Source organism: Melopsittacus undulatus, chromosome 8 (assembly GCF_012275295.1).
Source record: "Melopsittacus undulatus isolate bMelUnd1 chromosome 8, bMelUnd1.mat.Z, whole genome shotgun sequence".
NCBI lineage: Eukaryota > Metazoa > Chordata > Aves > Psittaciformes > Psittaculidae > Melopsittacus > Melopsittacus undulatus.
In genome coordinates this window covers 8,394,026-8,410,662 of record NC_047534.1, presented here as the reverse complement: position 1 = coordinate 8,410,662, position 16,637 = coordinate 8,394,026, and the positions used below count along the sequence as shown (strand labels likewise).

The following is a 16,637-nucleotide window of genomic DNA, read 5'->3' as shown; positions in this document are numbered from 1 at the left end:
ATTCATGGGTGCTAAGAATAGAATGCAGACTTGCTTTCAAAGTGCAATAAATGTCTACATACTCTGAATTACTAAGAGTTTTTGAGTCTTACCAATGGCTTTCATGAGGCTGATACAATAGTCAGCCTTAATCTCTTCTTTCAAATTTGCACATAAATCCTCCAAGTTTGGGTTAGCAAGAATGTGAGCTGGAATATGCTTTAAAATTGCATTAATCACTTCTTTATCCTGAGGTGCCAGCATGTCTTCCCGCACTCCATTATATATGTAGTAACAGTACCGCTAAAAATGATGGTAAAAATAGTATGTTTATTGTATGAATTTTATGACAGATAATGAATTTACTACAAAACATTTTTAGCTTTTCTATCACTTTAACCTGTTCTGCACTTTAATCTTTTTAAAGCACTGTCAATGCCTGACATTTTTGCACTTCCACCTGCTTTGATGTAAGTGTATATACCAGTAGAGCTGAGTGCAGCATATTAAATTACCCATCACTGAAGTACTAGCCAACAATGTGAGAGGTTAAGAATTTGGGAAGGTCCTTCTACTTGCAAACCCATTAGAACAAAAATCAGACTAAGCAGCTAGAAAGAGAACTGCGAAAGGAATTGCCAATATTTAACAGCAATTTGCTATATTGAATATTTACATCTTCCAAACCTCATGTCCTGCCTTCTTTTCTCGAATACTTTTAAGTAGAAGTTTGGAGGATTTTTGAAGATGTTTACTGCTGATACTTCTAGCTTAAAACAAAATTGTATAAATACCTCTATATCATTTACTGAAGGTGGCTTTTCTCGCTTACTTATCTCCTTCTCATGTAAGTGCATGATAACAAATTGTTCTTCTGGGGTCAATGGCTGGCTGTCTGAATAATGGAAGTCACGTAATTCTGGCATATGAGCAAGTGCACTCAGTGAAATGGGATCTAAACTTTTCAGTGAAGTTGGTTTAATTCTGGGGAAAAAAACCCAACCAAATTTAATGAATAAAGAAGCAGTAATGGATTCTTAAATCTATATGATAAATCACAAGCATTATATAAGCCACTTACATTGCACTGAGGACAAGTGTGATCTATGAAGTATTTCACTTACTCATAAAAAAAAATCAGTAGAAGGGCACCATAATGTAGCATACTACTTTCACAGAAAGAATACAAGTATGTGAACCTTACAACCACACAGTATCACACAGAACAGGCAGTATCTTATAAGCCATTCTATCATAGCCAGACCAGCTAGCACTATTTTTTAGGTTGCCCAAGATCTCCACCTGATCAGGTGATTATCTTACCAAAATCTTAACAATCTGAGCTGAAAGTTCAAATTGGCTCATTTGCCTAAATATTACACTGCAGACTTCTTTTTTTCATGATTATATGCTGTTTTCCACAGGGCAATCCACACTCCTCAGGATAAACAACGTGCAGCCAACAAGCTGCCACTCCATACTTGATTCACTTCATATTAACAAGTCCTTAGCCGAAGAGAATTTAAACATCCCTTTTGTCTTTTTTATGGTACTCAGCACCATGTTATCTTAACATGGAGTACAAAAGTTGCTGTCATAGCACTTTAAGAGAGGATTATTTCCTTGTTCTACAGAAGAAAACCACAAGCACAAAGAATAAAATACTACAGCAGAGCACCCAATTCAACACATCTCTAGGAGCACTACAGAACATTTAAACAATCACAATAAAACTGAGAAAATTCATTTCCACAATCTGCATCTCTATGAACTAAACTATGGTTTCTCAAGTCAGTAATCACGAAAGGAAGACCTTTGCTCCACCATGCCTAAAACCATAATTTGTCCTGCCACAAACAGTTAAACATACTCAGTCAACACACCATGGAATTTCAGTCTTAAGGTGAATACTTTTTTTGTAAAGACTTAACATTTCATGCCTGGATGCTTAACATAGCATGCAAGTAAAAAATCAGGTATCTGGACTGATTGTAATAATCTGTACCCTTATAACACCACAGTACATTACCTGTCAGAATCCCACTGACTTCTTTGTGTAAGTTTAAACTTTTTCCTGGAAGGACGACATTCTTCCGAAGCTTTAAGCAGCAGTTAAGAAAATGTCACATAAAAGGATATTTTCAAATAAAACATTATTTCAGATTGGTGAAAAACAGAGCTAAATCAATTAATGAGATAATGAAATAACACCAAACTACAACATCAAAAAGAAGACTTTAGTTTTGACTTAGCATTTAGCAAGACATTAAAATCATATGATAAATAACTGTGCTGATTCTGGGACAACAAACCAGCTTCAGGAAAGCATTCTGCTTAAGCTCATGCTTAAGACTTTAGTGTTTACTTGCCTCCCTGCATTAACCATATATTCTGCAATGTGACTTTTCTATTTTGATCATAAAAGCACTTCTATAAGCTGTATAGTTCCACCAAATACACTGCACATGAAAAATCTGAGAAGCACAAACTACTACCATATGCAACTATATGGACAAATAAACAGGTCTTTCATCAAAATTAATATACTGAGAAAAGTACCGTGACCTGCTTCCCACTTACCACCCATGTACTACAGAAGTACAAGTAGTAGGAGAATCAGGTGTATGATAAAGAAACTATTAAAGAGACCGAATGAACAACACCAAACCTTTCTTAAATAGCATACAAAGGGACTAAGCAGATACTATATCTCATCTATCCCAGGGAAACAGAACAACTTCTAACACTTCAGGGAAGCAAAGCAACAATTCAGGGTGAATATATTCACAGACAGACTATGAAAGCTATGGGTTTTGAATGTCTTACCCTTAATGCAGAGGACGTTTAATGAGCTAATTAGGAAATAAAGCTCATTTAATAACTTGCTCGCTTTGGAATTTTTAGACTAAGTAACGGATTTAATCTGACACCTGCAATTGGTACTTAGAACATAAAAAAGCTTTCTTCATAAAATGCTTGATATATATTGATTGGTAAACATAAACAGCAAAAGTATTACAACTCAATCTTATTTGCCTTATATCACAGTGTCATGTTGAATCAACAGCATGTAATATCTCATATTGTAAGATTTACATATGTATGCAGTTTGATAACAAATACATCAATTACATTATTTAGATGCAAACAGTGTATTATAAACATTTCTTGAATTTGATTCTCAGGTAAGCATCTTAATGCCTGGCCCACATCTTCTTTTGCTGTGTAAGACTCATGAATATGAGCATAACAGGGATGCACATTCACTTTCAGTTTTCCTGCTGGTACTTTTATTTCAAGCAATAATAAGAGACGACTTTATTTTGTTCATTTTCTGCTTTGCAAAGAATTCCCTCACAAGGGATTATCTGGAGGGATGAACTTAACTAATTAGTCAGAAACTGGCCTTACCTTTATTGAAGTTATGCATGCTTTCAGAAATTTGTCTATACTGACCCTGAGGTGAGAAGATTGTGTTTATTAGGGATAAACAATCTCTACAAGGATGATGCTGTAACAAATAACCAATTAGAGATAAAAATGTACAGAACTAGCAAAGCTAAACTTATAAACACATTCAAATATGGATACACATCGAGGCTGTTTTCTGCTTTGCTGAGCCCCCTGATGTCCCTGTCATTGAAGATAACTTTAATTTGTTCACATTTTTCATATTCAAATCCCGTGCAGTAAGAGTATAGTTATTAGCTATGGAGTCACTTAGGCTTCGGTAGCAATTCAGTTCCTTGAATGGAGCTGCCAAAGTCCATGATACTTGTTGCATCAAAGGAGGATAACAGCTGCTATTACAGACAAGCTGAAATTGGGGAAAAAAAAAAAAAAGCAATAGTTTCATAGAGCACAGTAATTTTAAGTCCTCTTAGAACTAGAATAGTCTTAAAGATCAATTAGTATAAAGCGCAAATACTTCAGTCTAAATTAGAGTCATTTAACCACCAATCTATTTTTAGATCCTGATGTTCCACACGTGTAAGAATAATTTTACATGATGCTTCAGTAGGAATACTTGCTCATTTTTTTGCATAATCAAGGTCTTTTTTATAAATAAAAGGCATTAGTACATTATCTAGTACTCCCTACTCCCCCACATCTCCATCTTGCTTCTTTTCTTCTTCTTACATTTACTTAAATTTAGAAAATTATTCCTGAAGCCTTTGTCATCTATTTTTAACACTCAGTCCTTGTAATAGTTGAACATTAATACAAGTTAACAAATTCAGTTATCATCTTTCTCTCTCTCCCACATCAGTACAGGATTTGTAACAGATTTCCTCTGTATGGTTATCCCACATTTTCTCAGGTGACTTAGTATTGACTTGTTATCAGTCCTGATGTCTAAATTTTAATGAGATGGCTCACAGGCATAAGGGGCTTGGGATCAAGAAGTATGTTTCTTATCAAGACACCCTCAGAGAGAAAATGTACATAAGACAGAATCATGAATGTACTACATACCATGTTTCCTTCCTAAATTCATATTTAGCTTGCTTCTGTATTACATCTTTTTCAAATATTTTTTACAACATTGAAGTAACACAACCATATCCCTATTACCCATTTCTTCCTCTTTACAATGCAGCATCAACATTATCATTTTTACATCATTCTTAAAAAAAACTAAATAAATGTTTCCATCTTTAGTCTCCTCATTTCTCTTGCCTTTCCCTTAGGGGTGCAGTTAAGCTCATCTTCCCAGCATTTTATGACCTCTGAGAGGACAGCACAGTAAAGCATATAACAGCTTCTTTTCATTTCAGCTACAGATGCAGCTATGAACTATTTACTTTTTTTAGTCTATTATGAGATTTAGTGCGAAAAACAATGGTTTGTCAATCTGAAATACAGGCTAAGGCAAGATTATTACATTTGTCTTGCCTTTTTCTTCTGAGTGACAAGGCTAATCTTATCAGCAAAGAAAAAAAGTATTCACACTACTGCTGCAATCATAATCCTTAAATTAAGCTTCTGAAAGCTCATAGAATCTTTTCAGCTCCATTTCTTCCACTGCACAGGTTATACCAGTGGGTAGGTCCCTGAATTCCATTTTTGGGAGACAGATACAAGAATTAAAAATAATTCAGAGATTTGGAGATTTTCCCCAGAAAGTCACTATGCGCCTTTAGGATCTGCTGAAGCCAGCACAAACTCTGAATTCTTATCTTCTTTCTTAATTAGGCCCACTCTGTAAACTATATTCTTTCTTCCCCACTAGATAGAATAACCTTCTGGGTGCACAGCAGGTGCCTTGCTAACCATCATACCCACAGGAACCCCTGGGGCAGCAAGCTGGTCAGAGAGGAACAGCTGTTTCTGGAGAAACAGGAAGAAAGTTACCTGGCAAAAATTTACTGCTTATGTGACACAGAAATCTCAGGACTGGCTAAACCAGCTCCCATATCTCACATAAACCCTTAACACATCCCCAGAAGTCTGACTGATTTCTGGATTAAAATATTTTATGTAAATCTTCACTGAACCATTTTCACATTTCATTATTTTAGAGTATATATTTCACTCAAAATTTCCTATTTTCAAACGAAGTCCAAAAATAACCTATTTTATATCAGAAATTACTTCAATTTCTTCGGAAGCACTATCTTTCTGAAGAAAGATGTCTTAGATGATCTTAAGTGCTGACACAAATGAGCCAAATGAGCAACTGCAAGTCACTTATGGTGGGAAAGCCAGCTACCTCTTCTTCTTCCCCTTAAGAGTTGTCATATGTAATTTTTGTATCACAAGGTATGCATTCTGATTGATGCTGCACCTGTTCAGCACTGGAACAGCAGTCTAACTCAGGGGGTTTTGTGCTCTGCTATAAGGTATTGGGAGAGGGGGAGAGAAATCACAATTTCTTTGAGAGAAAAATATTTTCACTATTTGTTTCCTTCCCCAGAAACTTAAACTCAGAATATTTAACCCAAAAATGAACATCAAACCATTAACTATAAATTTAAAGAATAGATTTAAGATGCCAATGTTTAATATCCAACTCAAAATTGAAGTTTTACAACACTTTTTCTAAAAGCAGTTCTGAAGAAGTATCTGACAATCTGGTGAGTACTTTAACTTAGTAATATAAACAGTTTTTCCTATTTTTACTTCTTCTATCTAAGGCCTGGTAATATATTATGCCTAAAATCATGCTAGCACATGTAATTTGATGTTTACCCTGACACAAGGGGAGAGAGCACATACCTGACAAAATTCTGAAGGTGCAGCTGACGCGGAAGCAGGTAGGGGTGGTAACTCCGGGAACCGTTTTGCATGACTCATGTTATGCACAGACTCATTTTGTGACTAAATAGAAATGGAAAACAATGTCAAAGACATTCGTGAAATATACTGTTTTGAAAAAGATTAATTCAAAAGAACAAACACTCTCAGTTTTCATTGAAAATCACACACTGCAACTTTTATAGTTTTAGGGAAATGGTCATTCTCTGGAGCATGTTCCTCAGCAAAACAGGTTTTCAGATTGCATCATTTTTTGTAGTCATTTGATCAAACTTCTAATCAACAACAAATGTCAGACCAAAAAAAAAAAAACCACAACATTTTTATATCACTGAAAACAATTCAAATTGTTTAAAATATCTTTTGTTACACTAAAAATTCCCCATGGAGTTTGTGATGGTATAAAGGTTGGACACTAAAATACTAAAGCCTACCAGACTGCCAAGTTTTGGACACTGAAACAGTCCAAGCTGTGTGAACTGTTAAAGAAAACACACTGGGTTTTTTCATGTCTATAATGACCCAGTTTCAGAAAAAGCTGTATTGTCAGGATGCCACTGGAAGAACAGATTGCTCACAAGGGCTCTGCAGTCTCTTAATACAAATGTTAGCATACCTAATATGTTTTAGGACTATGTTCCACCTCCTCAGAATGACAATACTTTAAGGTCACCTTCCAGGACTCCATATAAAGGTCTCTAAGCATATTTTCTCAGAATTATTCAGCCTCACAGTGCTTTAAAATGTTTTTTAATGGAAACTTTCCTTAAAATAGGCCAAAACCTCACTCCTACTCTGCTCTGAGTGTCCTAAATCAGATCTGTTTAGGAGAGTCATGAGGAACAAATTCCAAATTAGTCACACCATCAGAAAAGGAGGTGGAAGTATGTGGTATCTGAACACCAGTGAATTAAATCATCATGAAACAGTAAGTTATTACTCAATACAATGATGTCTGAATAACATCTAATGATTTTTACATAATTTTAAATACATTTTTAGCACTTGGCTATTGCTTTCTAACATATCAATGGAGAACTAGATTGCTCAGACCTAGTTTTTCAGCAGATAGAACAATGCCTTCCTCAACACCAATGTAGAGCCCACTTAGAAATAAAATTTGAGATAGATCTGATCTTATTTACCTCCTTGGTATTCCCCAGTGTGCCTGCAACACAGGCGCATGGAAATCAAGACATTATCACTGCCAGACATATTTCACTAAAGACAGCATGAATTGCGTTTGATTAATGACTAAAAGATTGGGCCTTAGGGTACTTTAAAAATTAATAAACCACGCTCTTTATTAGGAGGTTTGTTCATTCTTAAAGGTAAAAGAGTTACTAAGAAAGCCTTCGTTCATTCTAAAGCAACTCTTGTTTTATATGCCACCTAACCTCTCAGAAAGTTAAATACTTTAGAAAAGGAATTCCTAATAAGAAGTATATTACAAAGGCTTAGGTCTAAATAATATTCAACAAGAATGAGTGTCTTCAAATAAGAGTTCTTCCAATGTCAACTCTAGCCATCAGTAATGTCCTATTTCAGTTGAAGTTTCGAAAAAGTAACCAATCTTTCACAGTCACTGCAGAAAGAACTTACCCTCAAAAGCCTTGAGCTCTCTGTTGGCTTCATCTTGCTTTGGTTTTTTGTTTGCTCAGAAGTTTTTAGTCCTCCCCCTTGATATAAGCATCCTTGTCATTACAGCACTGAAAACAAATGAGAGACTCATTTCAGATATTACACAAGGGGTCAATCCCAATTGCCAGGAAGAAGAAAAATTCCAGCTTTCTTCCTCCTTGTTTACAACATGAAGCTTTCTTCCCCTTCAAATCACATGCTTGCTCATTCTCCATTCCTTTCCAAGCTCACTTTTCATATTAATATTCCTAACTCTCTCCAGATGCCTTTCAAGAAAGATGTTTTCCACCATGCTCTTTCCACTTTGACCCAAACTAGTTTCTTCCCCACTGACTGTTCTCTTCGATAGTCCCAGGGATCCTCGGCCCTGACTTGTAGTTTACAGCAGACAGAGCCACACATTAATTACCATTAAGAACTAAGCACACATCAAAAGGAATGAGAAAAGAGACCAAGAGAGATGCCCAGCATGCCATATCCATCCACAAAGTCCATGAGCGAGCAGGGTGAGAGCAGGTACTACCTGCAGGTGCCTGTGTTACCAGTCCCTCTGCCCGTTCCAGCCTGGTGAACTCCTCTGACATACTCGGCTTCGTTGCCTCAGTTACAGCATAGCTGGTGCTTGGAGACAGGAATTTCCTCCTCCTGCATTTCCCCAAGCAGAAAGAAGACAGCCCCTTTCAGCACAGTGTTGTGCCAAGCTGTGGTCAGGGAGATTTAGCTGTGGAACTTGTGAGCAACTGTGCAGGCTTATTCTACCTCTGAAAGCTACTAAGAACATAGTCCTAAGACATCTGAAATATTCTGACATTTGCATTAAAAGACTGCACACAGCAAGAGAGCTCCCAGAGCAATAAAGGCTATATAAACCCAAGCTCTGCCAACACAGCAAGACTTCCATTTTAACTTAAAACTCTTTCTAAACATTTTTGGATGCTATTTTTCATCCTATTTTCTGTAAACTGTGGGAAGACTGACATGTCTGAGTTAACAGCAGGGTTTTTCTTACATCTTGACTTAACACCAACAACAAAGTGTGATGTTGCTCTTGCCTGGCCACACATGAAAGTACCTACCGTAACCTAAGCTGCTCTTTAAACACAGGCCGGCAGTGCGGGGTACAGAACCAGCACTGCAGTGCTGGAGCTGGCAATCGCTTGGCTTGCATGTGCCGTAACTCCCCAAATATTTTAGCACTGGTTTGCAACATGAGCATCCTCCTGCTAATTCAAGCTGATGCTGGCATGAAGACAAGTTCAATTAAGCAATCCACACAACAACTCTGATGCTTACATATGCATGCCCTTTGAAGTTAAATAAATTACTTGTTCAGCTTGGGAAACACTAAGAGCAGTTATTTTATAAAGAAAGAGACTATATGTGAATTCTTAGCTAAAGAAATAATTATGCATAGCAGGAAAATAATTTACTAAGATGTATAAGACTATCTCCAAAACCACAGCTATGGCATATTTCAAAACCAGGCAGGAATTTAAAACCTCCAACATACTTCTAAACTCAATGGAGTCATTACACTTTATAGTGCTATTATCACTAGATTATGTCACACTGTAATTCTACCAGTCAGTTATTCCCCATGATCACCTTAAAAAACATGCAAAATCAACACATTAAAATTTAATTTTATATACACTACTCTACTAGGAATATCAATACATTATGTATTTTAATCATATGAGCTATAAAGACTTTAACAGTTCGACCAAATTCAACTTGCCCTCCCAGTTCTCTTTTTGCAGGTATCTTGTGCTGGGCTTTTCGTGCCCACAGTCCAAACTGGCATTAATACGCAAATCTCTCTTTCACTCCCTCTGTCCACAGCGATCCCGGTACTTGCAGAGCTCACTGAAATCAGCACTTCAAAAACACTGAGCCCTGACAGTCTGACAGCTTAAAAACCTCATATAAACTTTATAAACCCCCTTTTTGCATTATAAGACTGGCATGCTCTAAATTAAGCAGGCTGTTTATTTTATTGCCTTTAAAAAATAATCAGAAAACCATTAATGTTCAGTTTTGCAATACCCTCCTGGGTGGCACCAATAAAAAAAGTGATCAAAGCAGCCATGAGAAGCATGAATATTTTACTCATTTCTTGCTAATTTACAGGAAAAAAAAACCAAAAAAACAAAAAACTATGTAGCAAAATCTGGGAATTCACTGAAGCTTCATGCTTGCATAAAACACCAGCGTGATGGCTCTGGAAAGTAGCCAGGCCAAGCCACAGAATCATAGAATAGTTAGGGTTGGAAAGGACCTTAAGATCATCTAGTTCCAACCCCCTGCCATGGGCAGGCATCACACAATAACCTCACCGAGCATCATTTCTGAGATGAACAGTCCCATCCAAACGCTGAGACATGAGAGCATGCACTGATCTTGCTGAAAGCACAGCTACATTTTTGAAGTAATTACTCCTCACATGGAGCATCTCCCCAAACTGGTTTGCATGTGTCCACCCAAACACCCTTGGAGACAACAGAACAGGGCGGAAATGAGTTGGAACAAGTAACTAGAGATAGGGGGAAGGTGATTGTGCCAGATGAAGTGTTTCACAGCTGCCATTCCAAACAACCCACGGCCTGACTGCCCAACAGTTACAACTCACTGAAAGCTGCCTTTGTAGCCTCCCACTCAGACGGCAGCAACCCCTCTAGCTGGGGATGGTGGGATTGTCGACATGTATCTGAGCAGCTTCTGGCACGAGTGGTGAGATGCAGCCCCAAAGGGATGTGGGAGCTGAATACACCCCACCTGCTCCTCTCACCCCGGCCTGTGGCACCCTAGGCTCTGAAGGCTAAGCGTGCCTCTGACGCCTGTGCTTCCCACAGGGAGGAACTGTGTGGCTAGCGCAGCCACCCTTCTCTTCTACCCTTAATGCAAAAAACCTCAGGGCTGTGTGTCCTAAAGCCACACAATCCCCTGGGACTCTCCCTGAGGCTGCCAAGACCGGAGCGGCTGAGGCAGGGCCTGGGTGGTGAAAGGCAGAACGTGAAGGAGGACATGATAGGGCATAAAGGAAATAAATACAAGCCCCTCAAATCCGGACCTCCCGAGTCCCTTCCTCGCCAGACACCCCACTGCGGTGCCTGCGCCGCCACGCCAGGCCCTGCCCCGGCTCCGTCCTCTCTTCAGCGCCGCCGCCCGCCTCGGGGAGGAGACAGCGGCAGGAGGGCGGCGGCGCTTCCCTGAGCACCGGCAGGCCCAGCCCGGGCCACGCCGGGTGTTGCATGCAGCGGGCGGGAGGTCAAGAGCAGAGTAGACCGCGGCCCGGCGGGCAGGTGAGAAGGACGGCCCCGGCTCTTCAGAGGGCGGGTGGGGAGCGGCGCCGCCCCGCTCTGCCTGGCCGGGGACAGAGGCCGGCCTGTCGGCCCTGGCCGCCCCTCGGCCGTAATGGGAGGGCCGGCAGAAGCGGGAGCCGGGTGCCCCTTACCTCCGCTGCCCCCCGCCCACCGCGGCCGGGCCTGGCAGGGACCAGCGCCGACCTCTCAGTCCTGTGCAGCTCCCTCCAGCCACGCTGGGGGGGGCCGCGCTGTGCGCAGCGCTGAAGGCTGGGAACGGCGGGACAGAGGCCCAGGACTCGGCCGCTACCCGGGACCACTTTAAGGGCAACGGCAGCGCGCTTGTGGCAGCCCCTGTGGCAGCAGTGGCATGGCGGGGTGTGGTTTATCGGCTCCTGACCTCGCCGTTGGGTGTCCATTGCGGGCCGCGGGTGGTGCTGTGGTGAGCGGTGCCCCTCGGGCGCGGGCTGCTTCGTGAGGGGCGGCTTCCTTCTGCCCGAGGTCGTGCTGGCCGGTGCTGAGTGAAGGTGCTGTGTAAACACAGGGGGACCGTGTGTGTAGGCAGAGTATAAACTGAACACGGACACGGTGACTGTTTAGATTTACAAGCAGGAAAAAATACCTTCTGCTGTTCCATTGGTCAGGGTTCCCCTAGCAGCAACACGTTATGTTTTGGTGAGGGAGCGGATCTTTTACCTGATGTTGCCATTACACAATTCAATATGTTGAATATGCTTCATCCCTGACAGTGTTCAGTGCCATGTTGTGCACAGTCTTGTGTGACATGGTTCAGGGTGGAGGCAGGGGGGTTGGAACTAGATGATGGTAAGGTCCTTTCCAACCCTAACCATTCTGTAATTCTATGTTCAGGGCCTTTGGAAAGTATTTTGCTTCTACATGTAGGGTGGAAACTGTACAGGGTGTGGCTTCAATTCCAGACATGAGGCTGCTCGCAAAATCCAGTCTCATTAATAATGGGACAAGTTTCCAGCACTAGAAAAGACAAATTGTCCTTGTGAATAGTTAGAATTTACCCATTTACTGGTAAATTAACACCAACACGGTTAAATGCAGGGTTACTATTACAAATGAAGAAGATGAGGTATTTTGTATCTTGATACTTGGTTTTGAAGGGTTTTAGAAGAGCTTGCAGGGCCAAGCCCCTACATTTAGACGAACTTTTGTAAAAGCAACATTTTGGACTTTGTGGGTCAGATTAACATCTATAATATACATTCTCTGTGTTTGCAAAAGAAAAACTTCATTATCAAAAGATATCTGCATGAGGCTGTTACTAACTGTACCTTCATTTTAAGGAAAATTGGATGGCCGAGTGAGAACTGTGCTCAGAAGATACAGGACTGTGAGGATTACAGCATGTCTAAAGAAATGCAAGAACTGCAGAAGCAATGGCACTCCATGGTGCAAGCCATCCACAGCAACTCAAATGTGGGTCTGGATTATAGTTTAATGTATCTGTAAAGAAACTGCTTTCATAACTCTTGGAGTATCACAACCCAATTTATTTAAATGCAGTTTCAAAATGGGGGGGGAGGAGGAATTGGCGCTCCCTTTTTTTATGTGAACACTGAGGAGCCTAGGGGAAGGGCTGTCTTCCCACATCTTCATCAGTCATGGAAGCCTGTTCATTCTGCATTTCTGTGTCATACTGGTATAACCTTTTGAGAGGATAAAGTGGTATTTTAGTGGAATGATTGTACTGCTTGTAAAGAACTAAAATTACAGTATGTGTTTCCTTAAGGGAAAGGAAATACATATTGCAGTATACAATACTACAGTAAGATTCCAGTGTAAAGGCATGATTGCCTCTGAAAAAAGGTTTTTTTTTCCTACCAGTAACATTATAATTAAATTCCTAACAACTTTGATACAGACATGCCTGCACTAGACTTATGCTCAATAAATGAGCAGGTTGCAGATATTACTGAGGCATGGAAAAAAGAAAACCACAGAATTTCTAAATGTTACAGTAATTTTTTTCTTAATAAATACATATCTCTAGATTAAAATCATAGCTGTGGAGACACCTCTGAAATCTGTGCAGCTAAACTGTGATAGGGTTTTTTTCCACTTGTTTTCAGGTTGGGTTTTTTGGTTGTTTTTTCTTTGTGCAAGAGTGGAACTGGGAAGTCCAAGAGAACCATGTCTGGGTTTGGTAGAATTGTATTTGCTATGAAGTTATCTGAATTTGTAGTGAGTCCTCATGTTTTTGAAATATAAAGGCAATGGCTCTCCTATGTTCAAGCTGCAGACTTGCACAAAGATGCTACCTGTAGTTCACTGAAGTAACAGTGATCTTTAAAAATTACCTATGATTAGACATAAGAACAAAATTTGAAATGTTTTTCTTTCATCCGCAGGTTGTTGCATTTATGAATTCTCGTGTTGGCCAGTACTTAGATGACCATCCTTTTATTGCCTTATCACTCCTGATGTTTATTGCAGTGTCTGCTATTCCTGTTTCATTCTTCCTGATTTTTGTTGTTACAACAGCCATCATGGCCTGTATCGGTGTGATAGTCATGGAAGGTATTGTATGTGTGAATGTACAAACTTACTACTTTTTAAGGCACGTTGTCTTTTTCTTTTTTCCTTCTTCCTTCTGAAGTTCCCAGCACAAGCAATTGGGTCCTCAGGTATCAGCAGCAGTAAAACTCTAAATACAAGGGTAGTAATCTGATTAAGTGTAGATTATACAGGGAAAATCCTATTTCCCTTTTTAATTGCAGCCACCAGGATATGTCTAAACCTGTTATCTTGACCTAGCTTTTATAAAAGCTAGCTTGTTGATTGCAGAAGACTGTTTTCCCAAATGGTTTGAAATTGGGGTTGTGGCAGAATGTCAGCTCTTCTAATTTACTTGTATATAAACTTGTTGAAATAACAAACTGGTTTTCTTTTATCAGGTGTTGTAATAGCCATAGGTGGCATAGCCCTCCTTTGTGTGCTGTGTGGCCTGAGTGCACTCTCACTGGGAGTTTCTGGAGTGTTGAGTCTTTGTTATATCGTTCTTTCAACTCTGGTCAACTACTGGTGTGCTTCAAGGTGAGTATCGATGTCTTGATCCATGCTGGGCTTTCAAACTGCAGCTGTACTACTGCATTGATTACTTTGGTTATTCTCAGTGAGCCACTATTTCTTAGTTTAAAAAATATTTCTTGAATACTAGAGCATCTTTGGCTACCCTGGTGGCTTAATGTGCAGCATATAAATATCTGGTCATCAATATATGTTTTAATGAGACTGAATACATACCCTCTTTCCTCTTCAGGAAATGCACATACCCATTCAGGTACCTTTCCTGAAAGTGATTCAGAAAAGAGGAAATGTAAACATTCCTTAAATGTGCATGTGGTAACAACACAACATCAAGCAATCAAATACAACTTTGTCTCCCTCAGAATATTTGCTGCTTTAAGTGTCATAAAACCACACTTCCCAGTTGGACTTTGCCTAGAGGATGCACCTTTTACAGTTCTTTTTTCACAGTAACCCATCAGTCAGCTTACCTGCGTCTGTAGAGTAACAGACCAAAATTAGTTGTAGATTAGGGATAGGCAGAGGGATACTTAAAAGGCACAGTGTGGCCTAAATAGAAATTACAGGGTTTGCTGGATGCTGCACATGTGCAGGTTGCCAGTTATGTTTCCCAGTACTTTAGGCTTCGAGGCCTATTTCCATCAGCGTGGCCCTAGCCATGCTTTTCCAAGCATCTGGCTAGGGCTGAGGCACCAGCAGGTTGTGCTGGAGTGCCACCTGTTGGCTGCTTAAATATCTCCCAGGGTAGTGACCTTTGCTATGTGTAATGATAATCACTTCTTAAACGTAGAGAAGAGTAAGAAGAACGTTCTCGTTTTGCTCCTTCATCACAGCTGTGCTTCTTGCACAGCTCTCAAGGACACACAAAACTGACTGTTGAGCCTGTGATACCGTCAGGATGACAAGACCATGGTGCAAGGCCCAGTGTACTTGTATTTGTTCAAGGGCACTGTACCACTCCTGCAGGTCATGCTGCCAGGTCTGTAACAGTGCCCACCAGTTCCAGAAAATATGTCTTTTTTTTTCCATAGCATATCCAAATACACAACCTGACCTACAAACCAGTTATATTGACATGCAGCTTTAATGTTAAGGCAGGTAATACCCGCTCTTTTTATGTTCCTGCATTTTTGAGAGAAGCTCTGGTAAACTGGCAGTGAAGTTCCACGAGTCTCAGGTTTACATCTCACAATGCTCAGGTTTTTTGAGCAGAAAGTTAAAAGACAATAGTCTTATGGAAGAACAGGCTGTAAAATCATTCTTTTTTTGCCCTGTTTACAGGGGTCAGATAAGGAAGAAAGAAGTCAATGGAAGTTTGCCACGGAAGAGTCCTCCTGTCTCAGATCTTTCTGCCAACAATGGAAAGAATGAATAAGTGGGTTTCTCTCCGTCTCTCCACTTCTTTCAGAAGCACTTACTTGCACTGTTCTGACCTTTGCTATATAATTGTTTACTCTTGAACATTCAGCCTTTGTGCACTCCTTATGGGAACTGAAAAAAAAATCAATATGCATCTTAGATTGCCACTGTAGTGTTAAGAATAACCATTAAACATCAGTGCATTGCAATATAAAGTCTATGTGCAAGATGGAATATTCCACAGAATTTGGTAAAGGGATGTAACAATAACTGCTACTGTTAAGTTAGTGATAATTAGATGAAAGAAAGGGTAGGTAGGTACTGGACATTTGTTACTGGAGTTCTGGATGTACTGTCATTTGGAATTTGGATGCAGCAGTTGGTCATTTTTATATGTGTGTCAAAGCGTAGAACAACACAAGTGTGTTTTGAATGTTACAAGAATATTTTAAGCCTTAACAGCCTTTGTTAAAATAGTATGAGCACACCATGCAAATGCTTTATATTTATTATGCAAGGAAAATTAGGATTTATTGTATGTTAAGTCATAATATAAGCTTTTCTATACCTTTAGATGCTGCATTATTCTGAAGAGATATTTTTCTTGTTCTCATTGCCTCATCACATCAAGGGTATGCAGTTAGGTCTTGCATTTTGTCAAACTTGTTTAGGTGTTTAAATTGCCTGTTTTGCTTTTCAGTTGTAACTTCTGGTATGTTATTTAAGTTGGGGTTGGTTTTGTAGTTTGGGTTTTTTTCATTTTTGTGAATGCTGTAATATTCATAAGCATTAAGAAAGTATCCAACTCTATTATTTTAATAAAGTGCTGTTTGTTTAACTGAGTTGTTATTCTACAGGAAAAATATCTTTTCCAGATTGATTTCTAGGAAGGCTACATTTGGAGCTGAATTTTTATCCTCAGTTAAAGTATTTTGGCTGGTTAATATTGCTGAACCACAAACTACAGATAGCTCTCCTCCTGCCTGTAAAGAAAATGCAGAATCCTAAGGACTACATTAGGGTAATACTCCAGTTTTG

General features: G+C 39.7%; 2 protein-coding genes across 2 annotated transcripts in view; one reads left to right on the top strand and one right to left on the bottom strand.

Moving 5' to 3' along the window:
- The window catches only part of DNAH3 (dynein axonemal heavy chain 3), a 62,920-nt gene extending 55,062 nt beyond the window's left edge, over positions 1-7,858 (bottom strand). The window contains exons 1-5 of the mRNA XM_031043984.2: positions 7,840-7,858; positions 6,199-6,300; positions 3,573-3,796; positions 774-963; positions 93-282 (exon numbers count right to left, since the gene is read on the bottom strand). Coding sequence (XP_030899844.2) covers positions 93-282; positions 774-963; positions 3,573-3,796; positions 6,199-6,276 — 682 coding nt within the window. The 5' untranslated portion in view covers positions 6,277-6,300; positions 7,840-7,858. The remainder of the gene's footprint in view (positions 1-92; positions 283-773; positions 964-3,572; positions 3,797-6,198; positions 6,301-7,839) is intronic.
- A 3,169-nt stretch (positions 7,859-11,027) lies between these two features.
- LDAF1 (lipid droplet assembly factor 1) lies at positions 11,028-16,441 on the top strand. The gene is made up of 5 exons (XM_005143378.4): positions 11,028-11,180; positions 12,497-12,629; positions 13,562-13,730; positions 14,108-14,246; positions 15,522-16,441. The coding sequence occupies exons 2-5, from the start codon at positions 12,558-12,560 to the stop codon at positions 15,613-15,615; spliced, it is 474 nt and encodes a 157-aa protein (XP_005143435.1). The 5' UTR covers positions 11,028-11,180; positions 12,497-12,557; the 3' UTR covers positions 15,616-16,441.
- Positions 16,442-16,637: the final 196 nt, after the last annotated feature.